Source organism: Oncorhynchus clarkii, chromosome 14 (genome assembly GCF_045791955.1).
Source record: "Oncorhynchus clarkii lewisi isolate Uvic-CL-2024 chromosome 14, UVic_Ocla_1.0, whole genome shotgun sequence".
Classification (NCBI taxonomy): Eukaryota; Metazoa; Chordata; class Actinopteri; order Salmoniformes; family Salmonidae; genus Oncorhynchus; species Oncorhynchus clarkii.
Window position 1 is genome coordinate 2,261,181 of NC_092160.1, and position 14,204 is coordinate 2,275,384.

General features: G+C 41.1%; 1 protein-coding gene across 1 annotated transcript; it reads left to right on the plus strand.

Annotated features, from left to right (window-relative positions):
- Nucleotides 1–500: 500 nt before the first annotated feature.
- LOC139366121 (protein FAM199X) lies at nucleotides 501–8,178 on the plus strand. The gene is made up of 7 exons (XM_071103237.1): nucleotides 501–619; nucleotides 1,076–1,256; nucleotides 1,358–1,577; nucleotides 1,671–1,823; nucleotides 1,910–2,071; nucleotides 3,658–3,927; nucleotides 6,758–8,178. Exons 2-7 carry the CDS (start codon nucleotides 1,090–1,092, stop codon nucleotides 6,932–6,934), a joined length of 1,149 nt encoding a protein of 382 aa, XP_070959338.1. The 5' UTR covers nucleotides 501–619; nucleotides 1,076–1,089; the 3' UTR covers nucleotides 6,935–8,178.
- Nucleotides 8,179–14,204: the final 6,026 nt, after the last annotated feature.

Sequence of the window (14,204 nt, forward strand, 5' to 3'; positions counted from 1 at the left end):
CATGGTGGTGGATAGGCCTTCACTGCAGGGGTTGCTTTTGACAAGCAGGATCCTGACATTTTAACTGTTAAGAAGGTGGACTTTGTGGCCTTTATAGCTATGGTGATTAATGGCACTGCCAAGGTGGAGAGAAGTTCCAGGATGAGGATATCATTGTTGATACGGCATATTTCTAGAAACATTTCTAGGCGGAGGAGTTACATGGGATATTGTCACAAGCATCCTCTCAGGCCCTAGAGCTTGAGAAGGGAGATATTGAGATTTGAAAGAAGGAAGAAATTTGAGTTTTGTTTTGTTTTTGTAAATGTACTATTTTATTTGGGTGGATTAAGTTAATTTCCCTATTACGCATGGATTTTCTTTTGGCCATGTTTTGGTTTTTCAAGCCAACACGGTGGCGGCAATATACCTTTTAGGGTTGTAGTCCGCCATAAAACCCACAGAAGAAGAAGCTACTCCATCTTCGTCATCTTTTTATTTTTCTCTCGCAAGAGGGCGCTGTAGTTTTTAGAGCGTGGCATTGACGTGTGTGGTTGTGGAGTTGCGTCGTTTTGTCGAAATAATTTGCTCGGCGAGGCGAATTTGCAAATGGAGGAGCTTTTTCTCTGAACAACGGCAGGTTTGTTGCTTGATCAACTTATTCTTCTGTAAATCAGGCAAGATGTTATGCGAACAATAATGTCGTGGTATAATGGATTATCTCGAACAAGCCCGCTGGCTTGCTGTCTTTTACGACTAATTTTCGCGACGCGATTCAGCTAAGTTAGCTAACGAGGCCTCGTTGTTTGCCTTCAAGATTATTCCGTGTTTTATGTACCAAATAACTTATTAGGGTCAACCATTTCGTTAACACTTGAAATTGACAAGGTAACCAGCCAGCTCGGAAGTTTGCTGGAGAAGTTAACGTAGCTTGGTAGCGTTAGCAATATTTTGTTAGTGTAACAGACCGCTAGTCGCTACGCTAGCTTTCTTGCCTTGCCAACCAAGCTCAAGTAACTAACACGCTAGTGGTAATCTGTTTATGTAAGTGAAAAGAGCCTTGTTTAACATTTGGCCTTATTAACAATTTCCTCAGGGGGAGAAATCGTTATGTCTGAGGCTCTTTATGGAAAGTTCCTAGCCCCCGAGGAGCCCTTTCCACTGCTGTCGCAGCGAGGGAACTTCAGTGAGGCAGGCACTTTGGATGTCAGTGACTTTGGCTTTCAGTTGTCCTCTTGTCACCGGACAGACCCTCTGCGCCGCTTCCATAGTAACAGGTAGGACCTGATACCTGTTTGTGGCACGCCTAACGGCTTTCAAAACCAAACGGTAGTGTAACTTAGTTGTTCATATAGGCTAAACTAACCACTGTTTTCAGATGGAACCTGACTTCCTGTGGAACGAGTGTGGCCAGCTCAGAATGCAGCGAGGAGCTGTTCTCCTCCGTCTCCGTGGGAGACCAGGAGGACTGCTACTCCCTCCTGGACGACCAGGAGTTCACCTCCTTCGATCTGTTCCCAGAGGGCAGCGTCTGCAGCGACGTGTCCTCCTCTATCAGCACTTACTGGGACTGGTCAGACAGTGAATTTGAGTGGCAGGTAGGCTACACTTAATGTGATGACAGAAATATTATAGTTTACATATGTTGGTAGTTGTTACATTTGGAGTAAAAGTTTTTTGCTTATCCACAGCTGCCTGGAAGCGACATAGCCAGTGGAAGTGATGTGCTCTCTGACATCATACCCAGTGTTCCCAGCTCCCCATGCCTTTCCTCCAAGAGAAAGGCCAAACCACATAGAAATATGGATGAGCTCCCCTGGAGTGCTATGACCAATGATGAACAGGTATGGAGACCTGCTCTCAATTTCACAATGCCAGGAATTGTAAAGCAGCAGTTGCAGATGTGTTTCATGCTTTGTCTGCCTCTCAGGTGGAATATATTGAATATTTGAGCAGAAAGGTCAGCACGGAGATGGGGCTACGAGAGCAGTTGGATATCATCAAGATCATTGACCCGTGTGCACAGATATCCCCCACAGACAGCGAGTTTATCATCGAGCTCAACTGCCTGACTGATGAGAAACTGAAACAGGTGAGCGAATGGCACAATTAGAGATGAAATGGTATGAACATTTCAAATCACGATTATAGTGACCAAAATTGTCACATTTATCAGTATTATCACGGTATTGTTCAAATGTGCTGGACATGTTCCAGAAGTACTGATACACACACTGAAATAATTTCACCAAGTTTTATTCTGAAAATCAACAAAAAAACACATAAAATTAGCAGCACCATGCACTTTTTGTGTGCATAAACATTCAAATAATAACATTTAAAGATGGCACCATGTGACCATGAGGTGAAGGTTAGTTCAGGTTTAAATTAACACAACCTTAAGTAAGCAAATAAACAACAAATACAATTATCAGCACTCACTTTGTATTGAGGCACGGCAACCTTCATCGGCCTCAGAAAGCCGGGCCTCTCAACATTGTGAAATGGCATCATGTCCTTTGCAATGCAATATGAAAGGGCTGCAGTGAGATCTCAAGCATTTTCTTTTGATGTGGGTGCATAAGCAGCCTGCCTTTTAAATGCTTGCTTGAGTGTCTGTCACAACTGTTGGGTGAGGTACCAGTAGTATCACCAGGTTTGCCTTCTGCGTGCCCACTCTGTAAACAAGGGAATAGCAAATGTATTATTATTGGTGTTACATTATAAGTATTATTCACTTACGCACACTGTCTTCTGTGTTGCATTTGAGGCTATGCAATGACCCCATGCACAATTTACACAACTTACAAATGAGTCTTAAGAAAGTGATAGTAATTGCAATGGACACAACAATTGACATAGTTACAGGAGTCTTGTATAGGAGTCTATAAGTGTTTCTCCTGTTGGAACACTTTTACAACCAAGTCGGCGTCTGCCGGGTTTTAAATTAACAAAATATGTTGGTTGGGTGACTAAACTACATAACGTGGTATCGTATGCAATGGGCAAATAGTCTGCAGGTTCATGAGTAGGTAACACTGAAAGCTTCAGTTCACATTATTGACAAGCTATTAGCAAGTTACACACACCATGACATTTTCCCCCGTTCCGAAGTCCCACATGAATTGAGCTAGAAGTTAACTTACCTTGCATTTGCTATAAAGTAGTGGGTGGTTGTCATGAAGATGACTCAAGATTTTAAGTGATGCCCCCTTTCGCAGCAACTTTTTCATTTTTCCCCTCTCCATGTGCTGCAGACAGGGTGACCATCTGTGATTTTAAGTTTTCCTCTGCACTCTTGTAATACCCAAAATACGACCACACTTCAGATTTGGTTACCCCTTAGAAGGCTGAAAGAACTCCCAAGCGTTGTCACTGCTTTCCGCCATGTTTTCACACAAAACAAAACCTACGTTGCATGCTGCGCTTGTGTCGGACTGTTGATGCTGGACAGTTTTTATTGTGTGTTTTTCAAACCGTGTTTTAATGATAATTCAAATTGGAAACGGTCATACTAACTCGTGAATTATCGTAAAACCGATAACCGTTTCATCCCTAGGTGCAAAATGACCACATTCTTGTACTTGGATTGTGGCCCTGTATGCTGGGCAGTATACTCCAATCTAAATGTTGTCGGAAGTGTGTTGAACCTGAGGCCTAAACGTTCCTATCTAACAGGTGAGAAACTACATCCGGGAGCACAGTCCACGACTGCGCCCCTGCAGCACCCGGGACAGCTGGAAGAGGAGTGGCCATAGCAGTGCTAGCAACAGCGGGGTGAGTGGGGCCAGCAGCAGCAACGCTAGCATGGTCAGCAGTGCCAGCAGCTCCACCGGATCCACAGGCTCCACCGGCAACTCTGCCTCCAACTGCAGTGCGGCTAACATCAGCCGCGCCCACAGTGACGGGAACCTGTCCAGTGCTGCTGAGCGGATCCGGGACTCCAAGGTAAGGAAGGGGCTTCACTTTGCCTGTTAAGAGTACACCATGGCTGTTATTGTGATCCTCCTCATCAAATACTTTGGACTGTACCAGTGTTTTCATTTGCCAGTAATTGCTGGCTTTTGGCAGATAAAAATGACATAAAAGAACAACAAACAAAAACATTGCCGGACACATTGCCCAGCAGAAAATATCCTGATGGAATTGAATCTCCTCTATAAACACATTGACTATGCATGGAGGTTGGTTTAGTTTCTTTTTACTCTACCTGTCTACTCTGCCTCTCTGTCTTGAGCTTGCACTCTCGCTAGTGAACTTGCAAATTTGTATCAACTTGTACTGGCTGCAAAGTTTCCCGCACAATTGTGTCGGTTACCGACACAGCTGTATGTGCAGTACCAGTCAAAAGTTTGGACACCTACTCATTCAAGGGTTTTTATTTGTACTATTTTCTACATTGTAGAATAATAGTGAAGACATCAAAACTATGAAATAACACATATGGAATCATGTTGTAACCAAAAAAGTGTTAGACAAATCAAAATATATTTTAGATTCTTCGTAGTAGTCAACCTTTTTCCTTGATGACAGCTTTGCACACTTGGCATTTTCTCAACCAGCTTCATGAGGTAGTCACCTGGAATGCATTTCAATTAACAGGTGTGCTATGTTAAAGGTTCATTTGTGGAATTTCTTTCCTCAATGCTTTTTGAGCCAATCAGTTGTGATAAGGTAGGGGTGGTATACAGAAGATAGCCCTATTTGGTAAAAGACCAAGTCCATATTAGCATATTGCCATATGGCAAGAACAGCAAAAGAGAAAAGACAATCCATCATTATTTTTAAGACCAGGGCAATCAATCAAGCACTATAATGAAACTTGCTCTCATGATGACCACTACAGGAAAGGGAGAGCCAGAGTTACCTCTGCTGCAGAGGACAATACGTTCTTTAGAGTTACCAGCCTCTGAAATTGCAGCCCAAATAAATGCTTGAGTTCAAGTAAGAGACACATCTCAACATCAACTGTTCAGAGGAGAATGTGAATCAGGCCTTCATGGTTGAATTGCTGCAAAGAAACCACTGCTAAAAGACACCAATAAGAAGAGACTTGCCTGGGCCATGGTCCATTGCTCGTAAACACGAGCAATGGACATTAGACCGGTGGAAGTCTGTCCTTTGGTCTGATGTGCCCAAATTTGAGAATTTTGGTTCCAACCGCGGTGTCTTTTTTTTAACACTTTTTTGTTAGATGCATAGTAGGTGAATGGATGGTCTCCATGTGTGGTTCCCACCGTGAAGCATGGAGGTGGTGTGTTGCGGTGCTTTGCTAGTGACACTGTCAGTGATTTTATTTAGAATTCAAGACACTTAACCAGCATGGCTATCACAGCATTCTGAAGCGATACGCCATCCCTTCTGGTTTGCGCTTAGTGGGAGTACCATTTGTTTTTCAACAGCACAATGACCCAACACCCTTCCAGGCTGTGTAAGGGCTATTTGACCAAGGAGAGTGATGGAGTGGTGCATCAGATGACCTGGCTCCCACAATCACCTGACCTCAACCCAATTGAGATGGTTTGGGATGAGTTGGACCAAAGCGTCAAGGAAAAGCAGCCAACAAGTGCTCAGCATATGTGGGAACTCCAAGACTGTTGGAAAGCGTTCCAGGTGATGTTGGTTAAGAGAATGCTAAGAGTGCAAAGCTGTGACGGTAAAGAGTGGCTACTTTGACAAATCAAATGTTTTTAATGCTTTTTTTTGCTTACTACGATTCCATGTGTGTTATTTCATAGTTTTGATGTCTTCACTATTATGTTAGAATGTACAATGTAAAAACCCTTGAATTAGTAGGTGTCCAAACTTGACTGGTACTGTATGTGTGTACTATGTATTTGGAAAGTACTTTATTTGTATCTTTTTATATGTTACCCCCTTTTTCCTTCCCAATTTGCAATCCAATTGCGATCTTGTCTCATCGCTGCAACTCCCAAACGTGCTCGTGAGAAGTGAAGGTCGAGTCATGCGTCCTCCGAAACATGACCCGTCAAACCGCACTCCTTCACACCTGCCTGCTTAACCCGGAAGCCAGCCACACCAATGTGTCGGAGGAAACACTATTGAACTGATGACTGATGTCAGCCTGCAGGGGCCCGCCACGCCACAAGGAGTTGCTATTGCGCGATGAGCCAAGTAAAAAGCTGTATCCTGTTTTCATTGATCATCCTTGAGACTCCAATCAAGTTGTGTAAACATCTATCTGTGGTAAATTCAATTGATTGGACATTATTTTGAAAGGGGCACACCTGTCTAAGTTAAGAGCAAAAACCAAGCCATGATGTCTAAGGAGACAAGAAGACTCGAGGCTGTAATCGCGGTCAAAGGTTATTTAACAAAGTACTGATTTAAAGGTTCTGAATACTTAGGTAAAAGTTCACATTTCAGATGTCTAAACCCATTTTTGCTTTTGTCATTATGGGGTGTTATGTATTGAGGAGGAGGGGGGGAACAATTTAATCCATTTTAGAATAAGGCTGTAACGTAACAATGTGGAAAAAGTCAATGGGTCTGAATACTTCCCGAATACTCTGTGCATGCATGCATACATGCATACTGAGTATACAAAACATCAAGAACACATGCTCTTTCCATGATATAGACTGACCATGTCAATCCAGGTGAAAGCTATTATCCCTTTTTGATCCTTCACTTGTTAAATCCACTTCAGTCCAGAAAGTGGTGCAGTGCCTCTTACATTCTTTGGGGAGAACCCTGCATCTTGTGTGCTTGGTGTGGTACTGCAACACATTTATTTATTTTCCTATTTTTATTGTAGAAACGTTCTAAGCAGAGAAAGCTGCAGCAGAAAGCCCTGCGTAAGAGACAGCTGAAGGAGCAGAGACAGGCCCGCAAGGAGAGGCTGAGTGGCCTCTTCCTCAACGAAGAGGTGCTGTCACTCAAAGTCACAGAGGAGGAGGACCGTGGAGAAGATGTGGTCGACGTCTTGATGTGACAAGAGTGAATGAGTCAGTGTTCCTTCTTAATCTTAAGCCTCACAATAACATCTTCCACAAACGTCGCAGGTGGTCCCACATCCTAGAGCCTAGTTTACGTTGAAGCGAAGCTGCACTATTGGAATCAGTCTGGAGTTATTTTATGTCCTTAGAACTGCACAGAATTCTAAAAACTGAAGCTGTATAAACATTGGAGTATTTTTCTGAAAATGAGTTCAAGTAAAAACTACCAAGACTAACTTCATTCTGGTGATTAACTTAATCTTGAAGGCATAGAGGGAACACTGAATCAATGCATGGGAAGTCATCACCGTTGGCATTATGGTGAATTAAAAGTTGGCATTATGAGTTGTAAATGCTTAACATATTTTCAATGGCTTCTTACTGTGGTTTTTGTATATAAATGCAGTTAAATCATAAAGAACTGTTTTTACATTGTTTCCCCTTAAGTTAAGGCCTGCATGTTCATAAACATAACAGGGTTAAGTGGTGATACAGACTTGGGCTCTAACAAATACATAGAAATGAAGCATTGAATCCTACATTGTCATAAGGTGATTTAATAAGTCACATGAATCTGTTTTGTTTTGTTTTCCTTGTGTGTATTTTGTGCATGGGGGGGGGGGGGGGGGGTAGACTTGAAAAATTAAATGTAAAATAATTCAGCTATCCAGTGCAAATTAGAGAGCTTCCCATATTGAATGCTATTGAACTGTAGTATGACTGCATGTTCTTTAGATGGGAAGGTATTTCTTGACATCTTTGCTTAATCTCCTTGGATATTGTGGTGGAGCGACAGTATTTACTCTTTCAACATGAACACAACACTAACTACTGTACATTAGAAAATGTATTTACCTAAAGAAGCTTTATCACTTGTATATGTCGCTTTGTCTTTTTCCTGTATAAAGTTACCCCTTTTGAGTAATTATAAAAACAATATATTAGATCAACTAGATGTTGTGAGTAGATCTTTATTTTGAATAAATAAATGAATAGCCATGAAATACCATTCATTCGGTGGAAAAAAAGGTTGCTGCACCAAGTTAGGGAGTATTCATTGCTTGCTTTCTTGGGTGTCCAATTTCAAGTTGCTGTATATGCCACTGCAATGTATTTTTGACGAGAGCGAGATATTGGGAAATGTAGTTGCAGAACAGAAGCATACCAGAATGCAGTTGTTTCTGTGTGATCTACTCAATAATGTAATGCAAAATGAGAAATAAATTGTCATCGCATCAAATTTTCCTTCAGATTTGTGTCTTAATTTTCACGAGAGAGCGATATCACCTTGATTGACTATATGTTGATAAACCATACTTCTTGATTGGCTATTGCAACACAAAATGGCTGCAATGGAGCAATGTCCTCCAATATTTGTTCACTCAAAAGCCACTTACGAGGGCAATATACAAAACCTCTGACAGAAATTACAATTACACATTGTAAAGATATTAATTCACAAAATGCATGCTAAATATGTCTATTACGTTACAGTCAAACTAATCCTAAAATGTAGTAGTTTTATCTTATTAGTACATTTTACAAGCCTATTAGAAGTAGTACTTAATGTGGTGGTAACATGTCTGGGACTAACATTTAAGACTAATGTATTTTATTGTTGTGTTTACACATCAGTTCAGTATGTGGAACAGCATGCAGTGGCATAGGAGTTCATCATTTGAGCTTCATTGCAAATCAATTTCATCTATCGGAGACTGAAGGTCAATAGGTAGTGCATTAGCTAGAACAAATACATTATAGGTATAAACCAAGAGAACAGTTATGCAAGGGAAAGAGCGTGTAAATGAAGGCAGTGAAATAGATCTGTGATTAATCATAGTGTCTTAGTGACTCCACAGTCCAGGGTACATTAGAAATGTGTTTGCTTAGCTACATTAGTGTTATCTGGAATAGATACAAGCACATCCTCAGCTGGACAGTAATGGTGATAGATGCTTCATATCATTTTGATTGGATCCTATGTAGTAGCTATTACCACCACTAAATTAAACTGGATGCAAAATGATCTGAATAAACTTGGCTCTTGTAATTTTATATTTGATTAAGATGTATGTTAATCAAAAAAGTTATAGTTAATGTAGCCTATCAATGTTTCTGACACCTACTCAATTAGAGGTCCATTTCTCTCAAATACAATGATGTCTGCAACTCAGTCCAGCTCTTGGACCAAATCTGGTTCTTTTGTCTGGACTGGGAATACATTCTGGCAAGTATTTTCCACTATCCCACTGCCATAGTTTTTGATTGGATGGTTTTAAGTAAACCTTGAAGGTAATTGGCAGCAGGTGCAAATTTCAGTAGAGGGGCTTTTTACAGTAATTAACTTCCAGGCATGCTGGTGATTAGCCAATAAACAAGAACAAGGTGACCATTCTCCCATCATATGAGGCAGGCTGGGCTGAGAATTGCTGCCAGGGAATGGGACTGTTACACAGTTAAGCCATCAACACTGCTACACCAATGCCTTCAGCCTTATTTAATGGACAAGGTAATGTATGGAGCCCAAGCAAATGAATAGTATACAATTTATGGAGCATCCAACAACAAGTGCTTGATGAACTAATGTAATAGGTTAACTCAAGTGTTACCGAACAGATTATGCCAGTTTATTAATTTATTGTGATTATTGCTTACTAAGAAACCTTAAAAATCTTACTGAGAAGGGATGGTCCACTTTCAAATGAGCACATCCCTTTTTCCACGAAGTCATCAGATACAGTACTGCTGCACCCACAATTTCTCTGAATTCAGCTAAGTGGGTCTATGATTGAGCCCTATGTCACCAAGTCAGCATAATCTGAGAAAACAATCTGCATGAGAAGAACCTATTGTCAATGTAGCAGCTATCTTTGTTTTCTGTGGTGTACACAGACTGTACAGCAGAAATAAGTATTTCATCATGCACCATTGCCTTTCTGATGGTTCTATTTGTCCCCATCCAAGAGAATAGGTGAGACAGAGCCACACATTGCTTCCTGTGCTTCTTACTGAATATTAAGCGCACAACCAATATCAGAGGCAATACACTTTTTAGGAGAACGTAATCAGACTTGCACATGTGTAGGAACTGCTGATTGTATCAGTTAGAACTGATAGGGTGAACTGGCAGAGAAGCGGATGAGTCAAGTTTATTTTGATAATGCTCTGAGTCCAGATGTGGTGGTGAGTGTGAGTCTCTTCACCCATGAAACAATTTAATGGCCCCTGTCTTCTTGGCTAGTTGAGCAGTAATCGTCACAATAGGTGTGTTATTTGTCTGGTAAGTGGCTCTGGGCAACAGATAAGGTAGGACCAAAGTCATTCCCATCTGATTTCATCAGGCATCTAAAGCTTTAGTTCAGTTATTGCCTTACGTGTTTTCCGTTGACAGGCAGGCTGCTCCTGAAATCCAACCTAACTATTGTTTAGATAGAGGACCTTAATGGACTCATCTGGAGAAAGTGTTTGTCTAGTTATATCTTTGTTGTATCATGGTGTCCTGTCCCCTTGTTAGCTGGTCTATTGCTTTTCAGATGGTGTGTTTATGTGTAAGGCATTTTAAGGAGGTTTTGATGGACCAACTACAGAGTGATAGGTTAATGCCTCTTTCCCTTTAAAAAAAGTCATACACACTTTATGTGAAAGCTTGGTCACTATCATTTACAACTGAACATAACCTGTGTTAGCTGTGTGAATAAAGGTATATTTAACCCTCTGACACGATGCCATTGGAAATGTCAGGTGCATATTGAAAAGATCATGTTCAAGTGGTACACACATTTTTTTAATTGTTTATATAGTTACATCATTTATCGAAAATATTTAGGAAAGACGTTTTGCTGTCCAGTAAATTATACAACACAAACATTGAAACATAATCTTATTACGCTAGCATACGTGAACAAAACATTGCACAAATTGTAACCAGGCATGGACAAGGTGGACAGGACAATGTCCCGCAATGTGTTGGACTACTGCATGTGGACAGAGTGCTCCTTGTTGTGGCCAGTGCTAAGTAGCCTCCTGTCATTGTTGGCTGGGCTGACCTGGGATATTCTGGTAGGTTTGGTCATCAGGGTTGGAGTGTTACCCAATGGATTTAACAAGGTTAAAAACCTAAGGAGAGAAAAACAACTAAGTGGTTTTTAAATCCGCTGCTGAGTTAACCCAAGTCTTGTAATCTAGTCGGTATACAGTATAACATATGAACCAGAAGTCTGATATACCTGCTGAAGTTAGGATGGATAAAAGGATGTCCACACAGTGAGGCCCAGGCCAGAGTGTTAATACCCAGGTTTCCAACAGAGTCAGGCGCATACACTGAAGCCGTGTATCGGGCTCCCCCCCAGGATTGCTCCACCAAAGAGGCCTGGTGCAAGGGGACATCCAGGTAAACGCCCAGGGAGTTGGTTAAAGGTAGCCCAGGGAGGGAACTCAACACTCCAGCCTTCTCGTTCTTGCGCCACTTGGCTCTGCGGTTCTGAAACCAAACCTAGACACAAGAGTGGAGAAAAGCCAACAGTCTATAATGGTCTCGTGACAACAAAAACATTAGCTGGCCGGAAGCAAGCGTGCATTTAGAGATTTGGTTCTGGGTTGCCGAGATTAAGAGTGTATTGATGGATCCATGACTGAATAATATCTGTTGCAGCATCATATTAACTCAGTACCAAATAAGAACCAGCTCCAAGGCCAAGCAACATATCTTTGTGAAGTTTATGAATGGCAAAAACAAATGATTGAGCAAGTATCTGTACCTGGACTCTTGCCTCTGTTAAAGTTAGATGCGTTGCCAGTTCTTCTCTAGGGTAATAAAGAGACATTGATCTATGAACAGTTTAAACAGTCCTTTATAGTTGACATGATTGAACAGTAAATATATGTTGTAGTATAAAACTAAGAGTAACAGACTCTCACTACTAATGTCAATAACTAGTAGTAATGATAGAATATAATGTGTTTACCTGGCAAAAATGTCTGGATAGTGGGATTTGCAGAAAGCCCTCTCCAGTTGTTCCAGCTGGAAGTTAGTAAAAGTGGTGCGATAACGTCGTTGCTTCCTTGAGTGTCCACCCGAACTTGGTGTTTTCAGCTGCTCTGTTTGGTTTCTGTTGGAGCCAAGCTCTGTCGCTCTGTTAGTATTTACTGTCATCTCTTTCCTAGTATCTTGTGGCTGTAAAGTGCGTTTGTTCTCCTCAGGAGCAGTATGATCTGCTATTGATATCTGCTCGGACTTGTTGGATTGATTCTCAGTCTCTTTGAGAGATGTTGGACCCATGGAATCCACTGTTTAAAATATGTACACAGTTATCTATCATGTGAACAGAATTCTCTTCACCTATTTGGAAATCTCACCAACACAATTTCCCCTGCGCCACTTACAAAAGGGAATTGACAATCTTCCAAATTTTGGTTTTGAAACAAATGGCACGTACCTTCTCTGCTGATCCCAGTGTCTATCCTCACACCTTTGCTCAGAATGGAATCAATCAAATAAGATGATGCAAATGGCAATTTCTCTAGCCCATGTGATGACTGGGGTTTAGTAGACCCCCTCATAGTTGTCTCAATCATTTGTCCTTTACAGATCTCACAGTTACTCTGACAGAGTCAGCTGTCTACAAAGCACTGACTCTCTAATAGTGGAAACTGTGCTGCTCTTTATTGGCCCATCACTGTAGTGTTAACAATGTCATTAGCATTTTTACTTTTCCATTTGGCAGGAAAGGGAACAGTAGAGGTAGGAGGAAGATGTTTGTGTCCACTTGTTTGTGAATGTCTATTGATAGCCCTACTTTATCATTATTGTGCAAAACTAAGTAATACTACTATCAATACTAAAATACATTTTAGTAGCAGCTCTAGTAAAAGTGGAAGCAGCAAACAGTAGAAATGAAGCTTTCTCTTTGAGATTAAGTTGTAATAGGTTATTTAATCATAGATCCTAAATATATTGTTATGGAGGACTTCCGTTTACTTGCAGTATGATTTCACCCAATTAGTACTTTTATAACACTAAATAAGAACGTTTATTGATGATGGGAGATGGGTGCTGCCTAGTGGCCACCCGTGGAACTGAGTGTGGAACGAAAAAGGATGAGATCTGAACAGCATGATTATTGTACATCATTTTTAGCAGTGACATACATGTCCAAATGAAGCATATCTTTGTTGAAATCCGTCACATATTTGTCTTGTATACATTCAACACCAGATCCAATGAGACAAATAGTCCTGTAAAGTCTGAAGTGACTCTTGCCTGCATTTCTACATGCTCCGTTTGTCAATAAATCAGACCATTGGCTACAGATGGAACTCTTTCCTCTTGTACATTTTTTACAAGTGAGACTGTATGGATTATATCTATAAAGATGTTTTATTACCTTGAGCATGGTATGTCATGCTGGCAGTGGCAGGACAGAGGTTTCCATCATTGTAGCATTCTCCATTGACAGGTACAGTGCTGCTGTGCTGCAGAGAGCTTTTGGTGAGTCAAGGATCTCACATAGGCTCATCAAGTAAGCTCAGTCTCAAAGCTTGCTCATTGGTGCAGAATTCAGAATGTTGTGACTGGTTGTTGTCCATACAGCACAAATCAGTCCAAGCATAGGAGGGCTTTCCCAGAATAATGTCATTAATTATTCAAACATACATTGGACACCCACATTAATAGATACATTCCAAACAGTCCTGGGGCTATTTGAAAAAAGGAATATGAAAATCAGCTTATTTAATTTGATCAGTGAGGAGGCAGACATATGGAGGCCAGCCTAAAATGAGGTGTTAATGCTGTTTAATGGAAGCATGGAGGGGGCTCTGATGAATGTACAGGAGAACTCTTGCCTCTTCATGATTTATGACAAGGACTATTTGTAGGGAAGCAGCAGGAAGGGCTCCAATTTGAAATCCCCGACCTCAATTTGTCATGCAGACACAGGGTGTCAATATTGCCATTCACATCCATTTGGACTCCCAGCCAGCCTGTCCTTCAATTAGCCAGCTATAGCCTGCTCCATGCTGCACAGCTTTTTTTGCTGCCACTTTGAAAATACCAGCATACCGACTGACTAATTGACCAAGCACTCTTTTTTTGATGTTAGAAGGATGCTGTTCATTTGGCCAATGTGTGAATGCTTGAAATGTGAAAAGTGGTAATGTGCACCAGCATGGCTTCACTTATGCAAATCATATTTTTGAATTAACATGCCACTGGAATGGATATTTTACATAAATTGATTTGAGTCATTGAGGATAATGTGAAATCGG